The sequence below is a fragment of the Vicugna pacos genome, chromosome 27 (genome assembly GCF_048564905.1).
Source record: "Vicugna pacos chromosome 27, VicPac4, whole genome shotgun sequence".
In the NCBI taxonomy this organism is placed as follows: Eukaryota; Metazoa; Chordata; class Mammalia; order Artiodactyla; family Camelidae; genus Vicugna; species Vicugna pacos.
The window spans coordinates 29,323,822-29,344,205 of record NC_133013.1 but is presented as its reverse complement, the minus strand read 5'-3'; the positions used below and the strand labels follow the sequence as shown (position 1 = coordinate 29,344,205).

General features: G+C 50.9%; 1 protein-coding gene and 1 long non-coding RNA gene across 5 annotated transcripts in view; one reads left to right on the top strand and one right to left on the bottom strand.

Annotated features, from left to right (window-relative positions):
* The window catches only part of ANP32A (acidic nuclear phosphoprotein 32 family member A), a 32,745-nt gene extending 23,188 nt beyond the window's left edge, over positions 1-9,557 (bottom strand). For 2 of the 3 annotated variants that reach the window (XM_072951163.1, XM_072951164.1), the window contains exon 1: positions 9,344-9,535. In XM_072951163.1, coding sequence (XP_072807264.1) covers positions 9,344-9,397 — 54 coding nt within the window. In that variant the 5' untranslated portion in view covers positions 9,398-9,535. Of the gene's footprint in view, positions 1-9,343 lie in introns of all 3 variants that reach the window. The other variant, XM_006211079.4, reaches the window with a different exon arrangement.
* On the top strand, positions 6,558-18,702 carry LOC140689801 (uncharacterized). 2 transcript variants are annotated; one of them, XR_012064925.1, is made up of 3 exons: positions 6,558-7,005; positions 13,991-14,061; positions 14,784-18,702. It is a non-coding gene; the product is annotated as an uncharacterized lncRNA (long non-coding RNA). The 2 variants fall into 2 exon arrangements; XR_012064926.1 differs by lacking the exon at positions 6,558-7,005 and adding an exon at positions 9,710-9,897.
* Positions 18,703-20,384: the final 1,682 nt, after the last annotated feature.

Genomic DNA, 20,384 nt, shown 5'->3' with positions numbered 1-20,384 from the left:
CTATGAGAGTTTTAGAACAGGAGAACAGACCTAGAACTGAGGAGGGTGGTGGATGAGGGAGACCATGCAGATGATGGCCGTTCAGGAGGGGACGGGGCAGCAGCAGCCTGGAGCGGACTGAGTGCACGACCGCTGGTGGCCGAGGCCAGCGCGGCGGGAAAGAGGTGAGGAGAAAGAGGAGAGTGAAAGGCAGTGCACGCAGGGCTCAGTGGTCCTACTACGGCTGTAGACTTTACCCTAAGGACAACGGTGTGTCTTAAGTCCTGGTAACAGGATTACACCTGCATATCCGCACGTTCATTCTGGGTGAAGCTTGAAGCACGGCCCCACGGGGGGGCTGTGGGCAGGGAGATGGGCCAGCACGCAGTGAGGATGGTGTTTTGAATTGACAGTGTTGGTGATGGGCAGAAAGAAGATCACGTGTGTGGGGGGGAGGCTGGAGGAAGACACAGAGGCCAGGGGTTCCCTTTGGACACGCTGAACGTGGGGCACGTCAGGGACACTCAGGTGGAGACACTGGGTGTGAGGGGCCAGGCTGGGGACGGACACGTCAGACCCCAGGCAGCACATCACACCTGCAGCTGTCGGTGAGGATGGGCAAGGTGGTGCAGGGAGGAGCCCAGAAGACAGAGCTCAGGGCTTGGCCTGACTGAGCCCCCTGCCCCATGGCTGCAGGGAGGAGGGGCAAAGGACCCCAGAGAGGGCGGTGTGGCCAGGCCTGTGGGAGAAACCCTGGAGAAAGGGAGAGGAAGAACCTCATTAAGGTCAAGAGTCGTGTAAGACAGTGAGGCTGCCAAGGATCCGGAGCCGTTCCCAGACCGAGGAGGCCGAGGGGTGAGCGACGGCAGGGGAGGGAGAAGGCGGTCAGAGACAATTCAGGAAGTACAAGAGAGAAGGCCAGTGTCTTGAGTGACAGAAGAATCAAGGCGAGTCTCCCATTTGCTTTAAACTGGGAAAGACACCCCAAGCTCGGGGTGCCGAGGACAGCAGCCAGGTGCCAGGGGAGCGGCAGGGCAGGCAAGCCCGAAAGCCCACTGGGCAGGGGCAGCTCTGGCCTGGGAAGTGAGCCTAGGGAAGCCTAGGGAGGTGCTCCCACCTCCTCTGGGACGGGGGAAGGTGGCCGGCGGGAGGGAAGGGCTGAGGTGGGCAGTCTGAGGAGTAGAGTCTGAAGCAGCTGCTTAAGGTGGCTGCCCAGGAAAGGGGGGGCTGCGATACCCCCTCAGCAGAGACTACCTGGCACCCACGCCGGGCCTGCTCCAGGACGCGGCGATGCCACAGCCACGCTGGACCGAGACGCAGCACCCTTGCTGGTGGGGAAGAACTTCCAGTCAGTCTGCTTCTATACCTTCTGAGCCCTTTCCCCATTGAAACAAATGTTACTTTTTGATAAAGTGTGACTGTTGACAATAAAAACTTTTTTCCTTTTAAGTGAATGCCAACTGCTCCAGCGGAACAGACCATAATAACCACACCATCTAACATTTGTTGCGCGCTTACTGTGTGCCAGTCACCACTGCATTGTCATTTTACAGACAAGAGGAAAGGGCTTGCCCAGGGCCACGGCTGAAGTGGGGGAGACAGGCTGCACATGGGGTCAGTCTGGGGGAAGCAGAGGTCAAGTGCACTCCCCCACAGCCCTCTCTTCCAGGCTGGAAAACGTGCGAGACCCCAGGCACACAGTGACACGGGGCATCGTGTGACGATGGGAGAGAGATGGGGGGAGGAACACACCGAGGGCCACAGGCATAACCAGGAAACCGGGCAGGCATCCCATCCAGGGTCAGAATTTAGGATAATGATTTCATAGTGTGAGAAGGTCTGGGTCGGGAGAAAGCTGCAAGTGAGGAAGAGCAGCTTGAGAGCACGAGACCCAGAGATGAGCGGGCTTACAAGCAGGGGGAATCACACCTGATCCTCGGTGGAGAGATTTCACAAGCTGCAAACAGCAAGCACCCCCTCATTCCCCCAAAGCAAATCACAAAATATTTCAGTGAAGGAACCTTAATAGTCATCTTTTAATGTCTCTCAAACATTACCAAGTAATGAAATCAATCATGGGTCAAAGCCAGCTTTTTTGTTAAATAGACTACGGGAGTGAACCGCCGGTTTTTGGGCAGTCTGTGTCGCGCCTGCATACTGGGCAGCGGTGTGAGGCGTTTCTTGCCACAGGAAGGAAAAGTTTCAAAGTCCCTGATCTCCTCAGCACCCCCACTTTAGAGAAAACAGAGGGCCCTGAGAGGCCGGAAGCACTGGCCCACGGTAGCTGACAGCAGAGCCGAGGACAGCGCCCACGTCTCCAGCGGTTCTCTGGCAACCTCCTCGCCAACCAGCATCTCCAAATACCACGTCCTCTGGGAAAGACAGCCCAGACGTGAGTCCGCCTTGGAGCGGGCGGCCGTGGAGTAAGTCACCTGCCCTTCCAGACCTGCTGCCTGGAGCGGCTTGCAGCAAAGGTGGATGAGGGCACTGGGGCAGCTGTGCAACTGAAACACAGTAAACTTGAGTGAAAAGCAGGGCTGCAGGGTGTGGCAGGGCCGGGGGCGCTGGACAGGGCCTGCCGCGGTGGAACAGGCACCTTATCTCGCTTCACAGGCTTCATCGGGACAACTGGGTCTGGGAAGGGGGCCCAGGGCCACAGGGCCTGGCTCATCCAGCTTCAACCCATTCCATTAAATGAGAAGTTCTGAGTAACAGATGCCTTCACAAGGCTCCATCCCTGCCAGACTCCATCTCTTTAATGTTGGGTATTGATCACATGTCACATATTCCAACGTAACACAAACTCAGAGTCGTCGGGTCTGCCTTCTCTCCTTGCTTGGGGGAGGCAGGCAGTGCCGAGGAGGAACTGGTGGAGGGTACTTCTTAGGATTCTGAAGAACTAGCTAGAGCAGGGGGCAGACAGCCAAAATGTGTCTCCTGGAGGGGGTAGGGCATGCAGTGAACACCTGGAAGGGTGCCCCCCCCACCCCTGACACTGGAATAATAATGCACCTTCTCTTCCCTAAGTCAGAATTCAGGACAAGCAACCAGGCTCGGCTGCCCAGGGCTCAGCAAGCAGCACACTCTGTGCTCCTTCCCCGCGAAACACGGAGGGCCGAGGGGCGGGGACAGCGGCAAGGAGACAGGGAGTACCCCGCACAATCTCCTTGAAGGACCACCGACAGCCCCGAGGTTCTTCATTTCAGTGTGCTGTAATTAATAAGCAATGAAGCCCCGGGTGACCAGCCCCAAAGTTGTCAGATGCATGTGTTACAATAAGGACCTTAGTGTAAGCCTACAGTTAAGTCACTTTGAGGCTGGTGGTGCAGCGGCCGAGAGGGAACGGGGCCTGTGGCTGGCTGTCCTTAAAGTACAGGCCACAGTCATGGGGACCAGGACTCGCCCCCTTGGGTTTATCACCTCTTGCCCTGGCCTGGCCAATCTTACATCCGTTCCTTCCACTCACTAGCTCAAGTACGGAGGCCAGGGCAGAAAGAAGGGCTCCAGAATTCAAAGCCGCTTTTCAGCTGGTAAGTCCCCAGGCGACATGCAGGGGCGAGAGCAGCAGGCCCAAGCCGGGGGGCCCAGCATTATCTGTGGTCTTCGGTGAACTGCGCTCTGAGGGTCTGGCATCAGCCACACAGCAGGTGCACAGCTACTGCACCTTTCAGGCCTCCAAGCTCCTTCCCGCTAGCTCGGAGAAGACATCCAAGACTTAAGGGTAACCATTCAACTGCAAGATACCCACAAACCTTTTGAAATAGTCCGCGTATGCAAGAGAAAGGGTTTCGGCTGGTTATACAATAACTTCTGGCCAGAAGGGGTGTTCAATTTTACCCCAGCAACACATATGATTTCTCTTCTTACGGACGTTCACGGGTGAGGCCAATTCCCACTAGACGTTAACTAGTTAGAGGCCACACATGAAAGAACTTGGCAAGGTTCCTAAAGCACCACCCCAAAGAACGTCCTGCCACATGCTTAATAAGCCAAAAACAAACAGAAAAACAGATCCCAGGGTCCCTTCCCATAATCTATTAAGCCTGCAATTATCAGACTTTTTCTGTAAGGGCCAGACAGGGGCAAAACAGACAACATTACACAGACACTTCCACCATGAAAGAAAACAAATTTCCACAATTCTTTTATTGATAAAATTCAAAATATATAATGAGCACAACCTTTTTGGTAATAAAGGCCTAAGGAGACGTGGAATTCTTGGAGGGGGGAAGAGGGGATAACAGCTCACGTAATGGAGATTCAAAGTGTTCCACGTCACCAAATTGATTGCAGTGTGTACATGTGCAAATTATTCTTAGCTCATGATACAAAAACAGGCAGCTCACAAAATCTGGCAATGCCTGTGCTGAACCAGTGCCTGGGGTGGAGCCAGCAATCTGCCCTGGAAGTGCTCCCCAGGTGACCCTGGTGATGGGCCATGTTCAGGAAACAACAGACTACACAATTTTCGAAGTCCCTACTGTCTAGTAGCTAGAGGAGCTCCGGTTCTACGTGGGAGGAGAACCCCACTCTGCTGCCTGTCAGCTGTTCGACCTCCTCATCCAACCTGGATGACTCACCCTCACAGCAGAGACGATGTCACCTGCTTGGCCTACCCTTACAGAGTTGCTGGGAGCATGAAGTGAGACAGTCCTTTAAGTGCTATGGGTAAACTAGTCCCAGAATCAAGGACAAGCCCATTTTTTGTCTGTGGGTGAAGACTAACAAAGGCGGAAGACGCATTCTGGGCACGATCCCAGGCACGCTGCCTGAGCAGCCCCTGCTTGGCTTCTCACTCAGAATGTGTCCCCCAAAACCCTGAAGGCCAGATTTGTTTCATCCTAACCAGATGTGAGGCGCTAACCCAAGATCAGGAAGTGTGTGCATGCCTTCCTCCTTAAAATGACAATCCAGGTCTGATCCTGACCACCCACCTCACAGTCTTCAACTAGGAGGCTATCCTGCCTTCTCACCCTCTCATAAGGTGGCACCATTTCAAGGCTGAAGAAGAGAAAGCTCTTCCCCACAGTATCTTACCAATAAGGGTGCTTCAGGGGAGCAGCACAGACTGGCTGCAGTGACAGCTTCATGCCTCGATCTCCTTGTGCGTGCCGTAAGGACAGTAACAGCCTGCCTCCCAGGGCTGCGGAGGGGACTGAACCAGCTGCTGGGTGTCGTCCTCCTAGAACTGCGCCGGGCACAGCGTGGGTGCTGTGCAAGCAGCAGCGGCTGCTGCTGCTCTGAGCCCAAGAAGCGCCACGCTGCGCCTCATTGCGCCCCAGCGTCTCTCGGAAAGTAACACTATCACAGACTGAGCACCTGAGGGCCGGATCAGGCCAGTTTTGCTACTGACCCATTAAATGGGATTATTACTCCGCTTTTACAAGTGAGGAAATAAGGATCAAGGAGGCAGGTTAAGTTAACCTGCCTGAGGTCACACGGGCATGTTAACTGATCTTCCCTCTTTGGTGGCAGGAGAAATTCAAATAGGCCTGTGTGGCTTCATCACCCAGCTTCACTGCGAAGCCCCCAGCCTCAAAACTACCACCCACAGCCGCAAGCCAGTAACAAAACATAACTGCCCATTACTACGTAGAACTCATGCTCAATTTTCTGCCTCTGGACCCCTGGCAGGCCTGCATAAACTGGAGTCAACATCAGGCTTCCTGAACCCAATTAGGCAGCAGTCTGGAAAACACCATGCGATGTATTCCAAAGGTCAAAGTGAAACCCGGCTTCCTGGCAGCTTTGGACGGGCACTGCCATGGAAGCCAGACTGCACGCAGACGTCCACCAGAGTTTAACCAGTGAGCTGCTTAACCAGCACCCATGTCAGCTTTTAAAAGGTCCCAGAGATGCTGGTGACACGATGCCTCGCCTGGCTCTGCAGTTAACAGCCACAAAGGCGGTTAGAAAAAGACAACATTTACTTTTTTTGAAAACAAGCCTCACTCTCTACTCCTTTCGGTTTAGGGTTACACTTACTACAGTAGCTGTCTTTCCCTGGGCAAAAATAAAAGAGGGAGAGGCAGAGGAAGAGCGAGGGGCCCCCCAGCAGCCTGCAGGGCGCCGCAAACCCAGCTGAAACCCGAGCGCGACCTACCTTCCCGGAGCGCCCGGCCCCGGAGGGCGTTTCCCCGGCGCATCGGCTCGGCCCTCCGGGCGAGCGGCTGCTATCCTGGGCTTCGGTCCTGTGCGCGAACCCCTCCCCTAAAGAAACCTCAAACTTAACCTCTCCCCCCCCGACCCTCCTATCAATTCCGCCGAAAGAGCAAACACCCGGGCCATCCGCTCGTCCTCAGGGCCACCTTTCACCAAGTCTAAAGAGCCTGCAGGAGGAAGGGCGAAATCCTGGCGAGGAGAGGGGCGGGGAGGCAGGGAGCGCGACAGGGGGAGCACTCGCAGGGAGCACGACGCCCTCCCGGTGCAACGTCGCCGCGCAGCCCGGGGTGGCGCCTCAGGCCGCGGGCACCGGGAGCGGACCCCATCGGAGCCCAGGGGACAATGGGGAGGGGTCCCCGGAGAGGGCTCCCCCTGCTGCCTCCACGTCCGGCGCCGTCAGGGCGATGGCGCAAGAGTCTGCGCCCCCCCCACAGCGACAACAGCCGCGGTGACAAAATGGCAGCCCGGAGCCTGGCAGTCGTGCCACAGGCCAGCAGGGCCCTGGGGGCCGCCCCTGCCCCCAATAACGCCTCGGCGTCCTTCGGGCCCGGCCTCGGGCGGGCCCGACCGTTGAAAAACAATAATAAATAAAACACCTCGAGCTCCAGACCCACTCAGAAGCCGACAGGTCCGCCCGGGGCCAGCCCGGCGCGCCCGCGCCCGCCCGCCCGCGCGCACGAGGCCCGCCGCCCGCCCCGCGCCCCGCGCCGCAGGGAGCCCGCGCCCGCACCCGAGCCCCGCGCTCGCGCCGGCCGCGTGGGGGAGGGGCGGGCGCGCGAGGCCGGGAAACATGGCTGCTCGTCCTATTTCGGCGTCGCGGCGTGGCCACCAGCCCCCGGATCAGAGCTGGGAGAGGCTCCGAAGGTGGGTGTGCGGGCCCCGGGGGAAGCGCGGCGGGGAGGGGCGCAGGGGGCGCTCTCCGGGAGCTATTTGTCTTAAGAACGTTTAAAAAAAACCAGTTCCTCCGCCCCTACCTCTTTTGTCCCTCATTAGCTAGCTTTCTCCCCCCTCCCCAAACGGGCAGAAAGTGCCCCCGCCGCCCCCACCCCGCCGCGAGGCAGGGGGCAGGCGTGTGGGCCGGGAGCCTCGGCGGCGAGGGGGCGAAGCGTGAGAAATCGCTCCCAGTTCGCGCGGCGCGCTCCCCTCCCCCAGCACACACTCGGGAAGTTTAAAGAGCCGGTTCGACCCGCTTTCGATCTCGCTCGCAGTTGGCTAGCAGCGGGGCCAGGGCAGGCCCGGCGAACCGCGCCTCCTCACCCTCCTGCGGCGACCCCGGCCCCTACTTGGCGCCCTTCCCCCTCCGCACAGGGGGCTTCCGGAAAGTACGCGGGAAGCCCGCGGCCCCGGCCCCCTCCCCCATCACCACACCCAGCCCCCGGGTCCTCCGGCCTGGGGTCCAAGCTGGGACGGAATCGGCCGGAGAAAGGCCAACAGCCGGCAAATTGTTCGCGGAAACTCCTGCGTCCTCCGGCGCGCACCCCCTCCCCGCCCTGCGCGCCATAAGGCACTGCACGTCTACAGTCCACAGCTGCGTTATGGTGGGGGCAGGGGGCACAAAAAGGATCTTGTTTTCAAAAGTCTCACTCAGGTTTGGGAGAGGAACTAGAGAAAAGAGGAAGCAAGGCCTGCCTCCGCCGGGGATTCGGGTTTTAACAGGCTGGCGGGGCGACAGGTCGGCGCACAGTGCTACCCAAACTCCCAACTCGAACCCTGACCACCGCAACTGGGCGGAGGGGGGTGGTCCTCCCGCCCGCGCTCCGCAGGTCCCGGGAGGCGCCACGAGGGGAACCGGCCAGCATCTCCGCCCAAGACCTGGGGGCTCCTCCGCTGAGTCGCCAACTCACATAAAACACTGTTTGAAAGCAAGAGGGAGACAGAAAGAAAAACGGGAGTTCGAGTAGCCCCCCCTCACCTTTCCCCTCCTTGGGGGTGGGCTTTCGCCGGAGACTCGCAGTTCCCATCCGTGTAAGTTTCCTCCGGCCGTACTCCCGCCGCTGCCCAACCGATAACGGCGACGAGGAGGCAGACTCCCATCCCGGAGCTGCGTGTGTGCTATGCCCGCATAAATCTGGACCCAGCCGATACCCACCACGGGCACCAGCTCCGGGCAGCTCGCGTCCGGACAAAGTTTCCCGGGCCCATCTAATAACTGGGCGCCGAACGGCTGCCAAGGAGCCCACCCTAGAGAAAGACGGGCCGGGGGTCGGCGTCGGGAGGCGCCAGGGCTCGAGGCTGGCGTCTTAGGGAGGCTGGAAGGAGAAGGGGCGAGGGGGGACCGGGACGCAGCCTTTGGGTAACTTGCAGCAGCGATCGCGCTAGGTGGGGAGGCGCGGGGATTATCTGTGCCTTTGCACGTTCGAAAATCCCTCCCCCCTCCTTCCAATTTATCCTCCGTTCAGAAGGAAAGGAAGGAACATCAGCATCTGGCCCGAAGGTGGGGTGGAAAGAGTGAGGGAGAAAGAGGAGGAGAGGAAGGGAGGCAGAGAAAGGGAGGGAGGGAGAGAAAGGGCGCGTTCACGAACACTACAAAGTTACAAATATGGCTCCCCCGTCTCTCGCCTCATCACTGCAAAGAAATGAAGACGCACTTTAAACTCGAGCCATTCCCAACTCCGCTGCAGCCCCCTCCCCACGCGCTCTCCCCAGGGGCCTCGGCCCACATTTATCAGAAACTAAACCGGACTCGCGAAGCCCAAAACTTATTGTGTGTGTGTGCGAGCGAGCGAGCGAGAGAGGGACAGGGAGAAAGGGAGGGGGAAGGCGCGGGAGGGGGGCGGAAGGGGGATTCATTTATAAAATATAAACCCCCCTTTTTTTGTTGTTAAATCCAGGAGGCAGCCCCTCTCCTCCTCCTCCCTCGTTAATCTTTCCCCCAGACGGAGTCACGGGAGCAGCGAGCTCAGAGGGCTATTTCGCCTCATTCTCTCCGACCCAGCGCGTGCGCCCGCCGGCCCCCGATGGGTGCACACTCGCACGCACACTCGCACACGCGGGAGCACACGCACAGGTAGTCACACCAAGGGCAGCGGCGGCGGCAGCCGGAACACGCTCGGATGGCATTGCAACCCCCAACCCTGCAATTCATTTGCAGCCCGACCCCCAAACCCACGTCTCCAGGCTCCCCCCAAGAAAAAGTGCCTCCCCCAGCGCGCACACAAAGTAGGAGAATGGACCGACGGAGATATTTTTGGCAAATGCTCACATCAGAGGGCGTCCTGTTCCGCAGCTCTAAATGAATCCGTTTGTCCATTTCCATCTCTCGCGCTCTCTCTCTCTCTCTCTGCAGAGGCTCCCGCGCCGGCGGAATTCAGTCAATAAACCCCGAACCCACGGCCGCGCGTTTTAGGACTTTGAAGGCTCAACCAGCTCCGCTCGGTGCTCGAGCCCCCAGCACCCGCGGCGCACACTAACCTGATCGCCGTGGAGGCGGGACCGGCGGCCCGCGGACGAGTGGCAGCAGCTTTGGCCAATCGCCGCCGAGGGTCTCCGGGCACCAGCCAATGGCGGCGGAGGCGGCGGGGGAAGGGACCAATGGGCGGGCTGCGCAGCCGGCCAGGGAGGTTCAGCCATTTGGTTGTGGTGCCGGAGACGGACCCCTTTAGATTTCGGGGCGGCTGAGGAGCGCGGCGGCGGCTCGAGGCTGAGCGAGGGGGTGGGCGGGATGGCGGGGGAAGGGGGGACTGCGCCTGGAGGGCCGAGCCGTCGGCCGCGCCAGCCTGCCGCCGCCTCAGCGTTTGGCCGGGGGCGGGGCCGCAGGTGCGTTCTGCGAAAGGGAGGGCGCGGCCGGAGGGTCGGGGTCGGGTCCTCGCGGGGTCGCCCGGCTGCCCGCGCCTCAGCCCTGCGTGGTGGGCAGAGGCAGGCGGCCCTGGGCCTGGGGGCCGCGCGCTGCCCAGCCAGCGGACGAAGGGCCTGGAAAGAGGGGGAGGGGTCGAGGGTGCGGCGGGGGAGGGGCTGGTCGTTTTCTGGGTCCCGCGGTGGGGCGCGCCTGCTGCCCGCGCGGCTCCTGCGGGGTTCCCACCCCGGGCTGCGCCTCCCGCCTCGGCGTGGCCCAGCCTTGGCCAGCGTAGCCCCTCGGATGCTTAAGTGAATAGCCAGCCAGACGCGTCCACCTTTGGACGACTTACCTCCCGGGCTCGCCCCTCTCCGTGGAGGGGCGTTTCAGTTTGCTGTCGTATAAGGTCAGCCTGGAAGGAGTGATCATCGAGAGGCAGCCAGGATCTTGTTTAGTCAATTAATGAGTGAGGACCATGGACTAAAAGTCGTAGTTAGATATTTTGAACATTAAAAGATGGAAAGGGCAGATGCTGGTAATTCCTGATTTTCTGGACCAGTCGTCATTTGTGGGCTTTATAGACGCACAGTTTATTTTAATCGTCCACCCGAGTCATTTGGTTCAGTTTGGGTTGCCAAAAAGGCTCTATTTGGAGCACTTTGTGCAAGTTTTACGGTTTGTTTGCTTTGGGTTTTCTTGAATCACGTTAGTTGTAAGAGACCTTAAAGCCTTAATTCCCACTTCGTTACCAATTTCTCATGGCCAGTGCTAGGACCGAAGTTGTGTACTTAGTTGGCTGCCTATGTTTGGTAATAAATCATGGGGATTGTTGTCAACGGGACAGATAGACCTCCACACAACGGTTTTTCGATTTTTATTTCTACACGTCTATACTCTTCCTCATACACTCCAAGGCAGTTCTTTTGGATACATTGTGTTTATTTTTCAAGGACATAGGTTCAGGGGAGAGAGAAATCAATATGTGTGTTGCAGATGTGAAATATTGTTACATAACACCAGTACAATTTCATTCTTGAACATACAGAGTTAGGAAATAAAAAGTGACAGAATGTAAATAAAAGGCACATACTGAATGCTTACACTGGGGAAGAAACTGTAATAACTTTTATGTTGTAACCTGATGGAATGCAAACGTGAAATCCTGCCACTAAACATTTTACTCAGTAAATTCTTCTTGCAGATAAAATATTAAGTGGAATTTGATAAGTGATCATGTTTACTCTTTCAGTAGCTGGGAAACAAATAGAAATGTAAAGTCATTGTTTTATATTTCATCTGTATAAATAGCAGAGAGTAATTTATTTGACTGGTTGACTTAGCTGACATTTCAGTCTTCCTCGATTTTGTTAATCTTATTGAAGTCAATTTGTGTAGTTGATATTCATTCTTTTTTAAATTGTATTGGCTTCGTTGTAAAGCACACAGGGACCCCAAATTACCTCTCTTTGCCAGAGTCAGTTGTTATTTCTGGATATGGTATTTCAGGTTGTTTCAAAACAGAGCTCTTCATCACAAACACATTAAGCCAACATGATGTATAGAATGTGTGTAACACAGGAGTCCTGAAATTTGTTTATGTTCTCTTTGGTGGTAAATGCTCATCTTCAATTTAAAATTTTAACCACAGCTGAGTCCACACCGCAAGCAATGTGATATGGGACAGTGCCTTTGCAGAGAAGTAATCTCTTAAAAGCCACCCAGTTAGGTGCGGAGATGTCCCCATCCAGCTCTGCTAAACGGAGGCAGATGGCTCACTCTGTTGCACAGAGATTGGAGAGGGTGACTTGGAAGCCCAAATCCCTATTAAAAGGCATGTACAGGAACAAATTGAAATTGAAAAAGTTATGACTTGATTACTAGTTGAAATATTAAATGTAATAGTTTTCAGGTAACAGCTTTTATATTGGTATTAAAAATTTGAAAGGCTTCGCTAGATGTCAATCATTGCAGAAGTTGAAACATCCAAAAAGTGTATATAGCCAATTGAAAACTTCCCATCCTTCCAACAGACTTTGAAAGAAGAGATTTTTCTCTCACTTTCCCAAGTAGATTTGTCTGTAGTTTATTTCTCAGAACATTTTAGTGATTTCGATTTTTTTTATTATCAAAAGGAAATAGGAATATAGCTCAGCCAAAGCTGAGCCTTGCCCCAGGCTGTTTAACCAGACATCAGAACAACAACACTGCCTTTACATTCCCTGATTACAGAGGTGTTTTTGTTTAAATTGCACTTCATTGCATGTTATAATGAATAAATGCCCTTGAATGGCTCTGAATATTCGAGATACAGTAAGAAAAGAAGCCCTGTATCAAGGAATCTTGGCTGAATTTTGGGGTGGAGTGGGAAGAGGATGAGTTCCTAACTCCTGAGTGATTCTACAATGGAGTTAGGTCATGGAAGATACAGCGTCTGTAACCTTTGGAACAGGATTTGATTCACAGTGAGAAGAATGAATGAGATATAATTCAAAGGGTTGAGCCCCTAGGGAGAAAGATGGCCTTCAAGTAAAGAAAGATACCTTCCTTCCTTCTAGAATGTTTTCCTTCAAGAAGCATTCCAGTGAGCAGCCTGCCTTGTTCTCTAAGAGGTGGACGCGATGGATGTCCTTAGCTTCTTGACACATTTTGGAAAGTACTGTTTTATAAATAACCCCCACTTCACTGCTTCCATTACAGCTCGTTTGCCCATGTTTGGTCTCAGAGATGGAGACCCTCTGGTTAGCATCCTTCTTATGAGTTGAGTTAATGTATTCATGGTTCAACTTTTTATTCTTCAGCTTAAATCACATGTACTGGAACCTGGCCATAGTACTTTTTCACCTACATCATGGTTCTGCTGCCTGGACCCCAAAAGACAATGATATGGGAAAGACTCCAGCTTAATTATGTTCTCTTTTGTCTTTCTATATAAATAGTTTTAGAAATGTAGATTATTCTTTTTTTGAAATTCATTGTAACAAGCGTGAAGACTACTACTGCGTTTTGATTTGAATAACAAAGGCATGTTGAGGTCCAGTATTTAGAAGTTAACTATTCTTAATTCTCTTGCTTGATAAAGCATTGGATGATTTCATTTTTCAAATTACTGAACAGTTACTTTATCAGTGGATTGGTCATGGAGAAAAAGTACTGTCAGATGAAAGTAGCCATTATATGTGATTTTAAAAATTAATAGTAAAAATAATAAAAGCAGCTTGAAGATAGTTTATTTTGAAAAGAGAAAAAAACCCTGCCATCCACTGACTTGCTTGGAACTCACTCGGAACTTTGTGAGTCTGTTTCTTAAATATGTTTATTAAAGGTAATTTGGGGGTAGCAATAGGAGGAAAGTTGGTTTACCATTCACAAGGAAGAAAACCATAGCTATAAGCTCTTAATTTTAGTGTTAAAATATAGCTAAAAAGTTAAAAAAATTCCTTAAAGGCAAATAATGGGATGAGGGGCCATAAAACAAGACAACCGAGGACAACCTAAGTAGAAAAACGAACGCGGTCAATTTAGAATTTATGAATTCATTTTCATCCGCCTGGTGCTGAAGTTCGCCTCTAAGTAGAGAAGAGTGCTGCCTATTCAGGTACAAGAGGCAGAGATCTTACTTTCTAAGAACTTTTAACGCATTTACTACCTGCAAAGAGTTGTAAGTTGCAGCGTACATAGTGAAATTGTCCTCTCGACGGCCTACTTTGCAATGGCCGTTATTGTACCTATAAGTAATTATTGTGAAATATATATTCTGCAATTCTTGAATTGGAGATCAGTTTAATACATTCTGAGAAATTGGTAATTTTTAACTTATTTCTAGTGGAAATATTAGGTCCTCGGGAAAGTACAGCTGTACCTTAAACTCCCTCTGAAAATTCTGAATCCTAGCAACGTGTATATAAAATTACACATCCATTGAACGTAACCAAGTGAGAGCCATGTGAGGACCCTTACGCAGCAGAGGAACACTGTCCTCTGAAATCGTTTTGTATGCCTTCTGTAGGAGGATTGTTCACTCCTACATATATTTACTCAAAGGCAACTTGAGTAAGGGTGACAAATACTTTTTACTAGGCTGGACCAACTCAGCAGGTCTGTTCGTGTGCATGTGGAGAAGCAGTGCTGTAGAAGAGGCCGGACAGCAGGTGAGTAACAAGCATGTTGATCACAGGGTGGTAGCACTTGCAACAGCTAAAGGAAGAAACACAGGGTGTACTCGCGTCCTCGGGAGGGAAGTCTGGGCGAGCACGCACCAGGAGACGTCTGTCTGTCTATCTATCTATCTATATTTATTTTTACAAATGTTCTCTGTGGGCGATGAGGTGACAGGGTTTTTTGTTTTTGTCTATGTTTTCCAAGTTTTTCAGTTAATAAGTAATCTTTGCAATAAGAAAAAGTTATTTTAATGGAAAATACAGGTGTAGCAGATGTGGGTGTGTTTGTGCTAGTAGGAATTCTTAGTTGCAGACAGAAGAAACTTACCCTGACTGATACAAGCAGTAGGCAATTTCTTTTCTTTCTATCTTTTTTTTTTAAATTGAAGTACAGTCAGTTACAATGTGTCAATTTCTGGTGCACAGCACAATGTGCCAGTCATGCATATACATACACGTACTCATTTCCATATTCTTTTTCAGTAAAGGTTATTACAAGGTATTGAATATAGTTCCCTGTGCTATACAGAAGAAATTTGTTTTTTACCTATTTTTTGCATATAGTGGCTAACATTTGCAAATCTCAAACTCCCAAATTTATCCCTTCCCACCTCCTTTCCCCTGGTAACCATAAGATTGTTTACTGTGGCTGTGAGTCTGTTTCTGTTTTGTAGATGAGTTCATTAGTGTCCTCTTTTATTCTTTTTTTTTAGATTCCACATATGAGTGATATCATATGGTATTTTTCTTTCTCTCTCTTGCTTACTTGAGAATGACTATCTCTCGGTCCGTCCAGTAGGCAATTTCTTATAAGGCTATCAAATACCCAAAGAACAAGGTACAGGAAAAGAGCAGGAAGTGGGACACTGGGCGACGTGGAGCAGCCAAGATGGTACTCCAGGTAGTCTTCAGAGGGTCCCGTGCCTTGGAAGTCATCCCTGGGCTGTGGCCTCTGTGCCCCTCCGTTGCTGCGAATGATCTTTCAGGAGCCTTCATTTTTGTGTCACCTCCTCGAGGTTCAGCACCCTTGGCAGAAACATTTGCAGATGCCCCAGCTGTCAGGGGAAAAGATCACCGGCCCCCTCCAGCTCCTACAGTGGGGTGTGCGACCCTGCCCCCATCTGTTTCAGGATTCTGCCCACGCAGAGTATTCTGATGCTAAATGACCAAAAGCAAGATCCACGGGAGTGCTCTGACTAAACAGCTCTGTGAAGGGTGCCTAGCACTCCTAACTAGCCCGGTCAGGGCTCCTCCCCGCTCTCTGCTGCTTACCTGGAAGATCTGCGTGGTCTGAGTGTTTGTGTGCCTCCCCTCGACAGTTCACGTGTTGAAATCCTAATCCCCACGGTGTCGGTCTTGGGAGGTGGGGCCCCTCCTCCAGAGGTGACCAAGTGAGGTGAGCCCTCGTGACTGAGATCTGTGCCCTTGCTGAAGGGGCCCCGCAGAGCTCCCTAGCCTTTCGGCCCTGGGCCTGCGAGGACACAGGGAAAGGCCTGCAGCCCGGAAGCCGTCCCTCACCTGACCGTGTGAGTGCCCAGCCTCGGACTCCCAGCCCCCAGAGCTCTGAGAAGTAAACATCTCTTTCATTATAAACCACCTGATCTGTGGCACTTCGCCATAGCAACCCAAACAGACCAAGACAAGACCACGTCACTTCTCCAGAACCCACCTGAAACAGAGCTAATATCTGAAAGCTTTAACTTCCTCTCGCTTGCCTCCCTCTCCAGACCCTGGGCCAGAAGAAGCAATGTGTTATTGTTGGTGTCAGTGCCACACTTAACAAAGCAGAGCTGGTAATAACTTTAAGACTTTGAGAAGAAGGAGGATCCTCAGCAGAGATAACTGGTTTTAAACTACAGGGAATTTAGTCCTAAGGGCTATGCTAAAGTAATCTGTGTCTTATATTTCACAAATAAATGCAGAGATCTCTGGACATCAAGTGATGTCAGATCCTGAGGAGTGAGGCATCACTGCTGGTGGTTTCTGCCTCCTGCTGGAGCACGTGTTCAGGCTCGAGTGCAGAACTAAGCCAAGGGCGTGAGAGGGAAGTGGGCAGTGGTCACAGGCCCAGTAGGGTTCACAGAGGGATGCAGTCACTCTGCGGACCGACAATTTTGAAGAAAAAACTGATGGTGTAAGAAATGCCGAAACCGCAAACACATCAAAGAGGCCCGTGTTCCTGGGAGCAGAAAGGAAGGTCGTCGAGGACCTGCTGGTAGAAAACAGAACAGTCCTGGGACACTGTCCTTTCTCTTGCCCCTTTCCTTGCAGGTCACTTCGTTTGGATTGCTTTTCAGCCGGAAAAAGCGAGTGATACCCTTACAAGGACTCTGAGCAGTGTTAACAGAAATTCAGCCGTTTTCCAGTTCTATTTCTACAGCGACTGAGGCGTGGTCTCACTGTTACAAATGCAGTAACTTCCCTCCTGAGGTGCAGAGTCTGGCGTTGACATCACAGTGCTCTTCGAGATCGAGTGTTTTAGTAGAATTTAACTCTTTCAGGTGATTTAATGAAAGCTGTTTCAGATTGCTAATTATTCAACAAAATCCATTTCCTCCTTTTCCCTGGGCACAAAGCTTGACTGTGCCTCCCAGCTGCCCCTGCAGTTAGGTTGGGCCACGTGACTGAGTTCCAGCCAGCGTTGCCACTTCCAGGGCTGAAATCTCAAAGGCATGCTGACTGAGATGGAAGTGACAGAGGGCCGGCCGTGGGACTTAAGTATCTGCAGAGTTGGTATCTGTAGCTGATCCTGAACCAGTCCCCCGTGGACACCAAGGGACGACTGTGTTAGGTTCAAGTACATAATGAAGAAAAGATCATTATAAGGGAGTCTGTATAAATGACATGCAAGTACATCGCACAGTAGATATAAAATAAATACTTGATTTCTCATCAAGAAGTGAACCTCCCTCCCAAGCTCCAGACTGACATTTCAGTTGCCCAAGGGACATTTCTAAACAGCTTTCCTACAGGAACATCTGCAAAGCATTTCCAAGCTGAGATTATGTATATGGGTGTGTGTAAGTAAATGCTTTGAGCACAGTGGACACTCTACTTTAAAAGTCTGTTTGAAACACATGACTTTCATCTTCAGTGTCGCGTGAACGGCAGTAGGGTGCTGGGGAAGCAGGGATTGGTGAGGCACTTCTCTATTCTTTCCAACACGAGGGAAACAAAAGTAAAGTCTTATTTCTGTGACCATCACACAGAAGCTTTGCGACTATAAAGTTTTCATTTTAGACTCCCACTCAGGAATCATCTTATTTTAGGCTCCTACTCTGGGATTGGATCGTCTTAAAGGACAGTTTGTAGGGAGATGGGGTTACAGAGCTCCCTAATCTCGTGTCTGTGCCAGCTTTCGTGAAGGTCCACAATATTTATTCCTTTGGGTTTTACATTCATCAAAAAGCAAGAAAGAATGAGATGGCAACACTTAAAGACCTGAAGCCATAAAATTTCTGTAAGAAAATACAGGGGGTAAACTTGACATTGGTCTCAGGAGTGGTTTTTTTTTGGATTTGACACCAAAAGCAAAGGCAACAAAATAAAAAATAAATGAGACTACATCAAATTAAAAAGCTGCACAACAAAGGAAACTGTCAACAAAATGGAAAAAGCAACCTACAGAATGTGAGAGATCTGCAAATCATGTGTCTGACAAGGGGTTAAAATTCAAAATTTATAAACAACAATTCCTGTGACTCAATAGTAACAGCAACAAAAAGAATCCAATTAAAAGAATGAGTAGAAGAACTGAATGGACATTTTTTCTAAAGAAGACATGCAGATGGGCCAACAGGTACGTGAAAAGGCACTCAACATCCCCAGTCACCTGGGAAACGCAGAGTGAAACCCAGCGAGCTGTCATCTCACACCTGTTAGAATGTCTGTTATTGAAAAGACAAGAGTTAACAAGTATGGCAAGGATTTGGAGAAGCTGGACCCTTCGTGCACTGCTGGTGGGAGTATACATTGGTGCAGCCACTGTGGAAAACAGTATGGAGCTTCCTCAAAAGATTAAAAATAGTTACTGTGTGATCCAGCAATTCCACTTCTGGGTATATACCTGCAGGTAAAAAATCACTGTCGAAATGATATCTGCATGTTCATTGCAGCATTGTTTCCCAAAGCCAAGATATGGAAACAATCCAAGTGTGCATTGATGGATGATGAATAAAGAAAATGTGAGATACTAAAAAAAAGGAAATCCTGCAATTTATAACAACGTGAACCGACCTTGAGGGCATTATCCTAAGTGAAATAAGTCAGACAAAGACGAATCCTGTATGATTCTCACATACAGGTGGAATCTTAAAAAACTGAACTCATAGGTACAGAGAACAGGTTGATGTTGCCAGAGGTGGGGGGTGGGGACATAATGCACAGCACGGCGACTGAAATTGGTAACACTGTATTGTGTATTAGAAAGTTGCTAAGAGAGTAGGTCTTAAAAGTTCTCATCACAAGACAAATGTAACTGTTTGTGGTGATGGATGTTAACTAAGAGTATTGTAATCATTTTGCAGGATACACATAAATCATCATGTTCTGCATCTTAAACTAACACAATGTTATATGTCAGTTATATCTCAATAAAACTGGGGAAATTTTTAAATTTTTTAAAAAAGAAAAGATGAGAGAGTGAAGTTCATCTGTTTTACCTGAAGGAACTCTGAGCACTTGTACCTCTGTGTTCTGACTCTGACCTAAAAAATCTAACTGTTTGTCTGTAATGCTTTGTAAATATGAAAATCAACATACAGTGTTTTAGTTTCACTCTAATTATATGAACAGGAAATTTAGCAAAGATTAGAATTAATATACTTTATTAAGCTATTAACTGTTTACAGGAGGCATGAAAATAAAGGACAGAACTCTATAAAAATATAGGACTTTCAGTTTGGAATTTCAGTGGGAGCATCTGGAAAGAGGATCTTTTTTTTAATTTTTTTTTTCCAATTGAGTCTTTTTAAAAAGAGTATTTTTTTATTCATTCACTCATTCATTTTTTGGTGGGGGGAGGTAATTAGGTTTCCTTATTTATTTACTATTAGAGGAGGTGCTGGGATTGAACCCAGGACCTCATGCATGCTAAGCATGTGCTCTGCCACTTGAGCTACACCCTCCCCCCTGGAAAGAGGATCTTTTGCTTAGCCGTGCACTACAGCTAGAGATAAGAGAAACATGGTTCCTTGAATTCATTCCTTTTAAAAAATGAACCTCTTGATTTCCAGCTCTGGTTATGACGGAGCACCTGACACTGGGCTCCCCTCCGTGCTGTGCACAAGAAAAGCTAGCTTAACTGTGTAAACCAGTGATTACAGGCGCAGGACAGCAGCCAAGGCAGAAGAGGGACGCACGTGCGGCCAGCTTCATGCTGGTCCCAGCAGAGAGGCGAGGCCCAAGCAGGGCATAGCAGGGGCTTTGGGCAGAGGAAACGGGGACTGGAGTTCGGGCCTGCTGACCCGGCTGGGTGTAGAGGGCAGGCGCCGTACAGGAGGGGGCTGCCGAGAAGAACCCCTCCAAAAGTGCGTAAAAATCCCTCCTGGGCACTTGGCCCACTGCTGAGACGTGTGTGAGCGGCAGACTCCCAGAGACCTAGCAGAGAACAGTTTCTGGGAGGCTGGTAGCTGAACAGAGATTCCAGAGGTCTCACACTATGGGGAGACGTGCGGGGTTAGGCCCAGCCTACGCAGAATGTGTGAGCCCTCACAAACCCCTAGGCATTAATGGGGATCCAGAGAGGACACATCCTAGCTGGAGAACCATGAACTAGCAGTGTTACCGATAGGATTAAGGACTGAACATAAACATACACTTGCTGCCAGAAGAAGGTTCAAACGCAGAGGAAGACAGTGCAACCCAGGGTCCCTTCAGTCTGTGAGCCACGGTCCTGACCAGCGGCCACACGCATGCAACCAGCCGCTGCGCACGCAGAGAAAAAGCAACCAGGTCATCATGGAGTAGTAAAAGCAGCAGTCCCAGAGTTGACCCATGTATTAGTTATTGCACAAAACCTTTAACTACACTTAGTATGTTCAAGAAATTGGAGGAAAAGAAGAACTTCATGGATAAGAGAGTACTTCAGTAGAGAACTTAAATCTATAAATAAGAATCAGATGGGCGTTTAGGAATGCAGACTGAAATCTGAAAGTAGGAACTAGTTGAATGGTTTCAGCATGAGTCTAGGCTCAAAGATAGTCACAGAAAATACTCAGACTGAACACAGAAGGAAAAAAGTACTTGAAAAAGAGTAAAGTATGAGGGAGATTTGGGGCACAGGCAAAAGGTTTAACATCCACGTAACCTGAGCC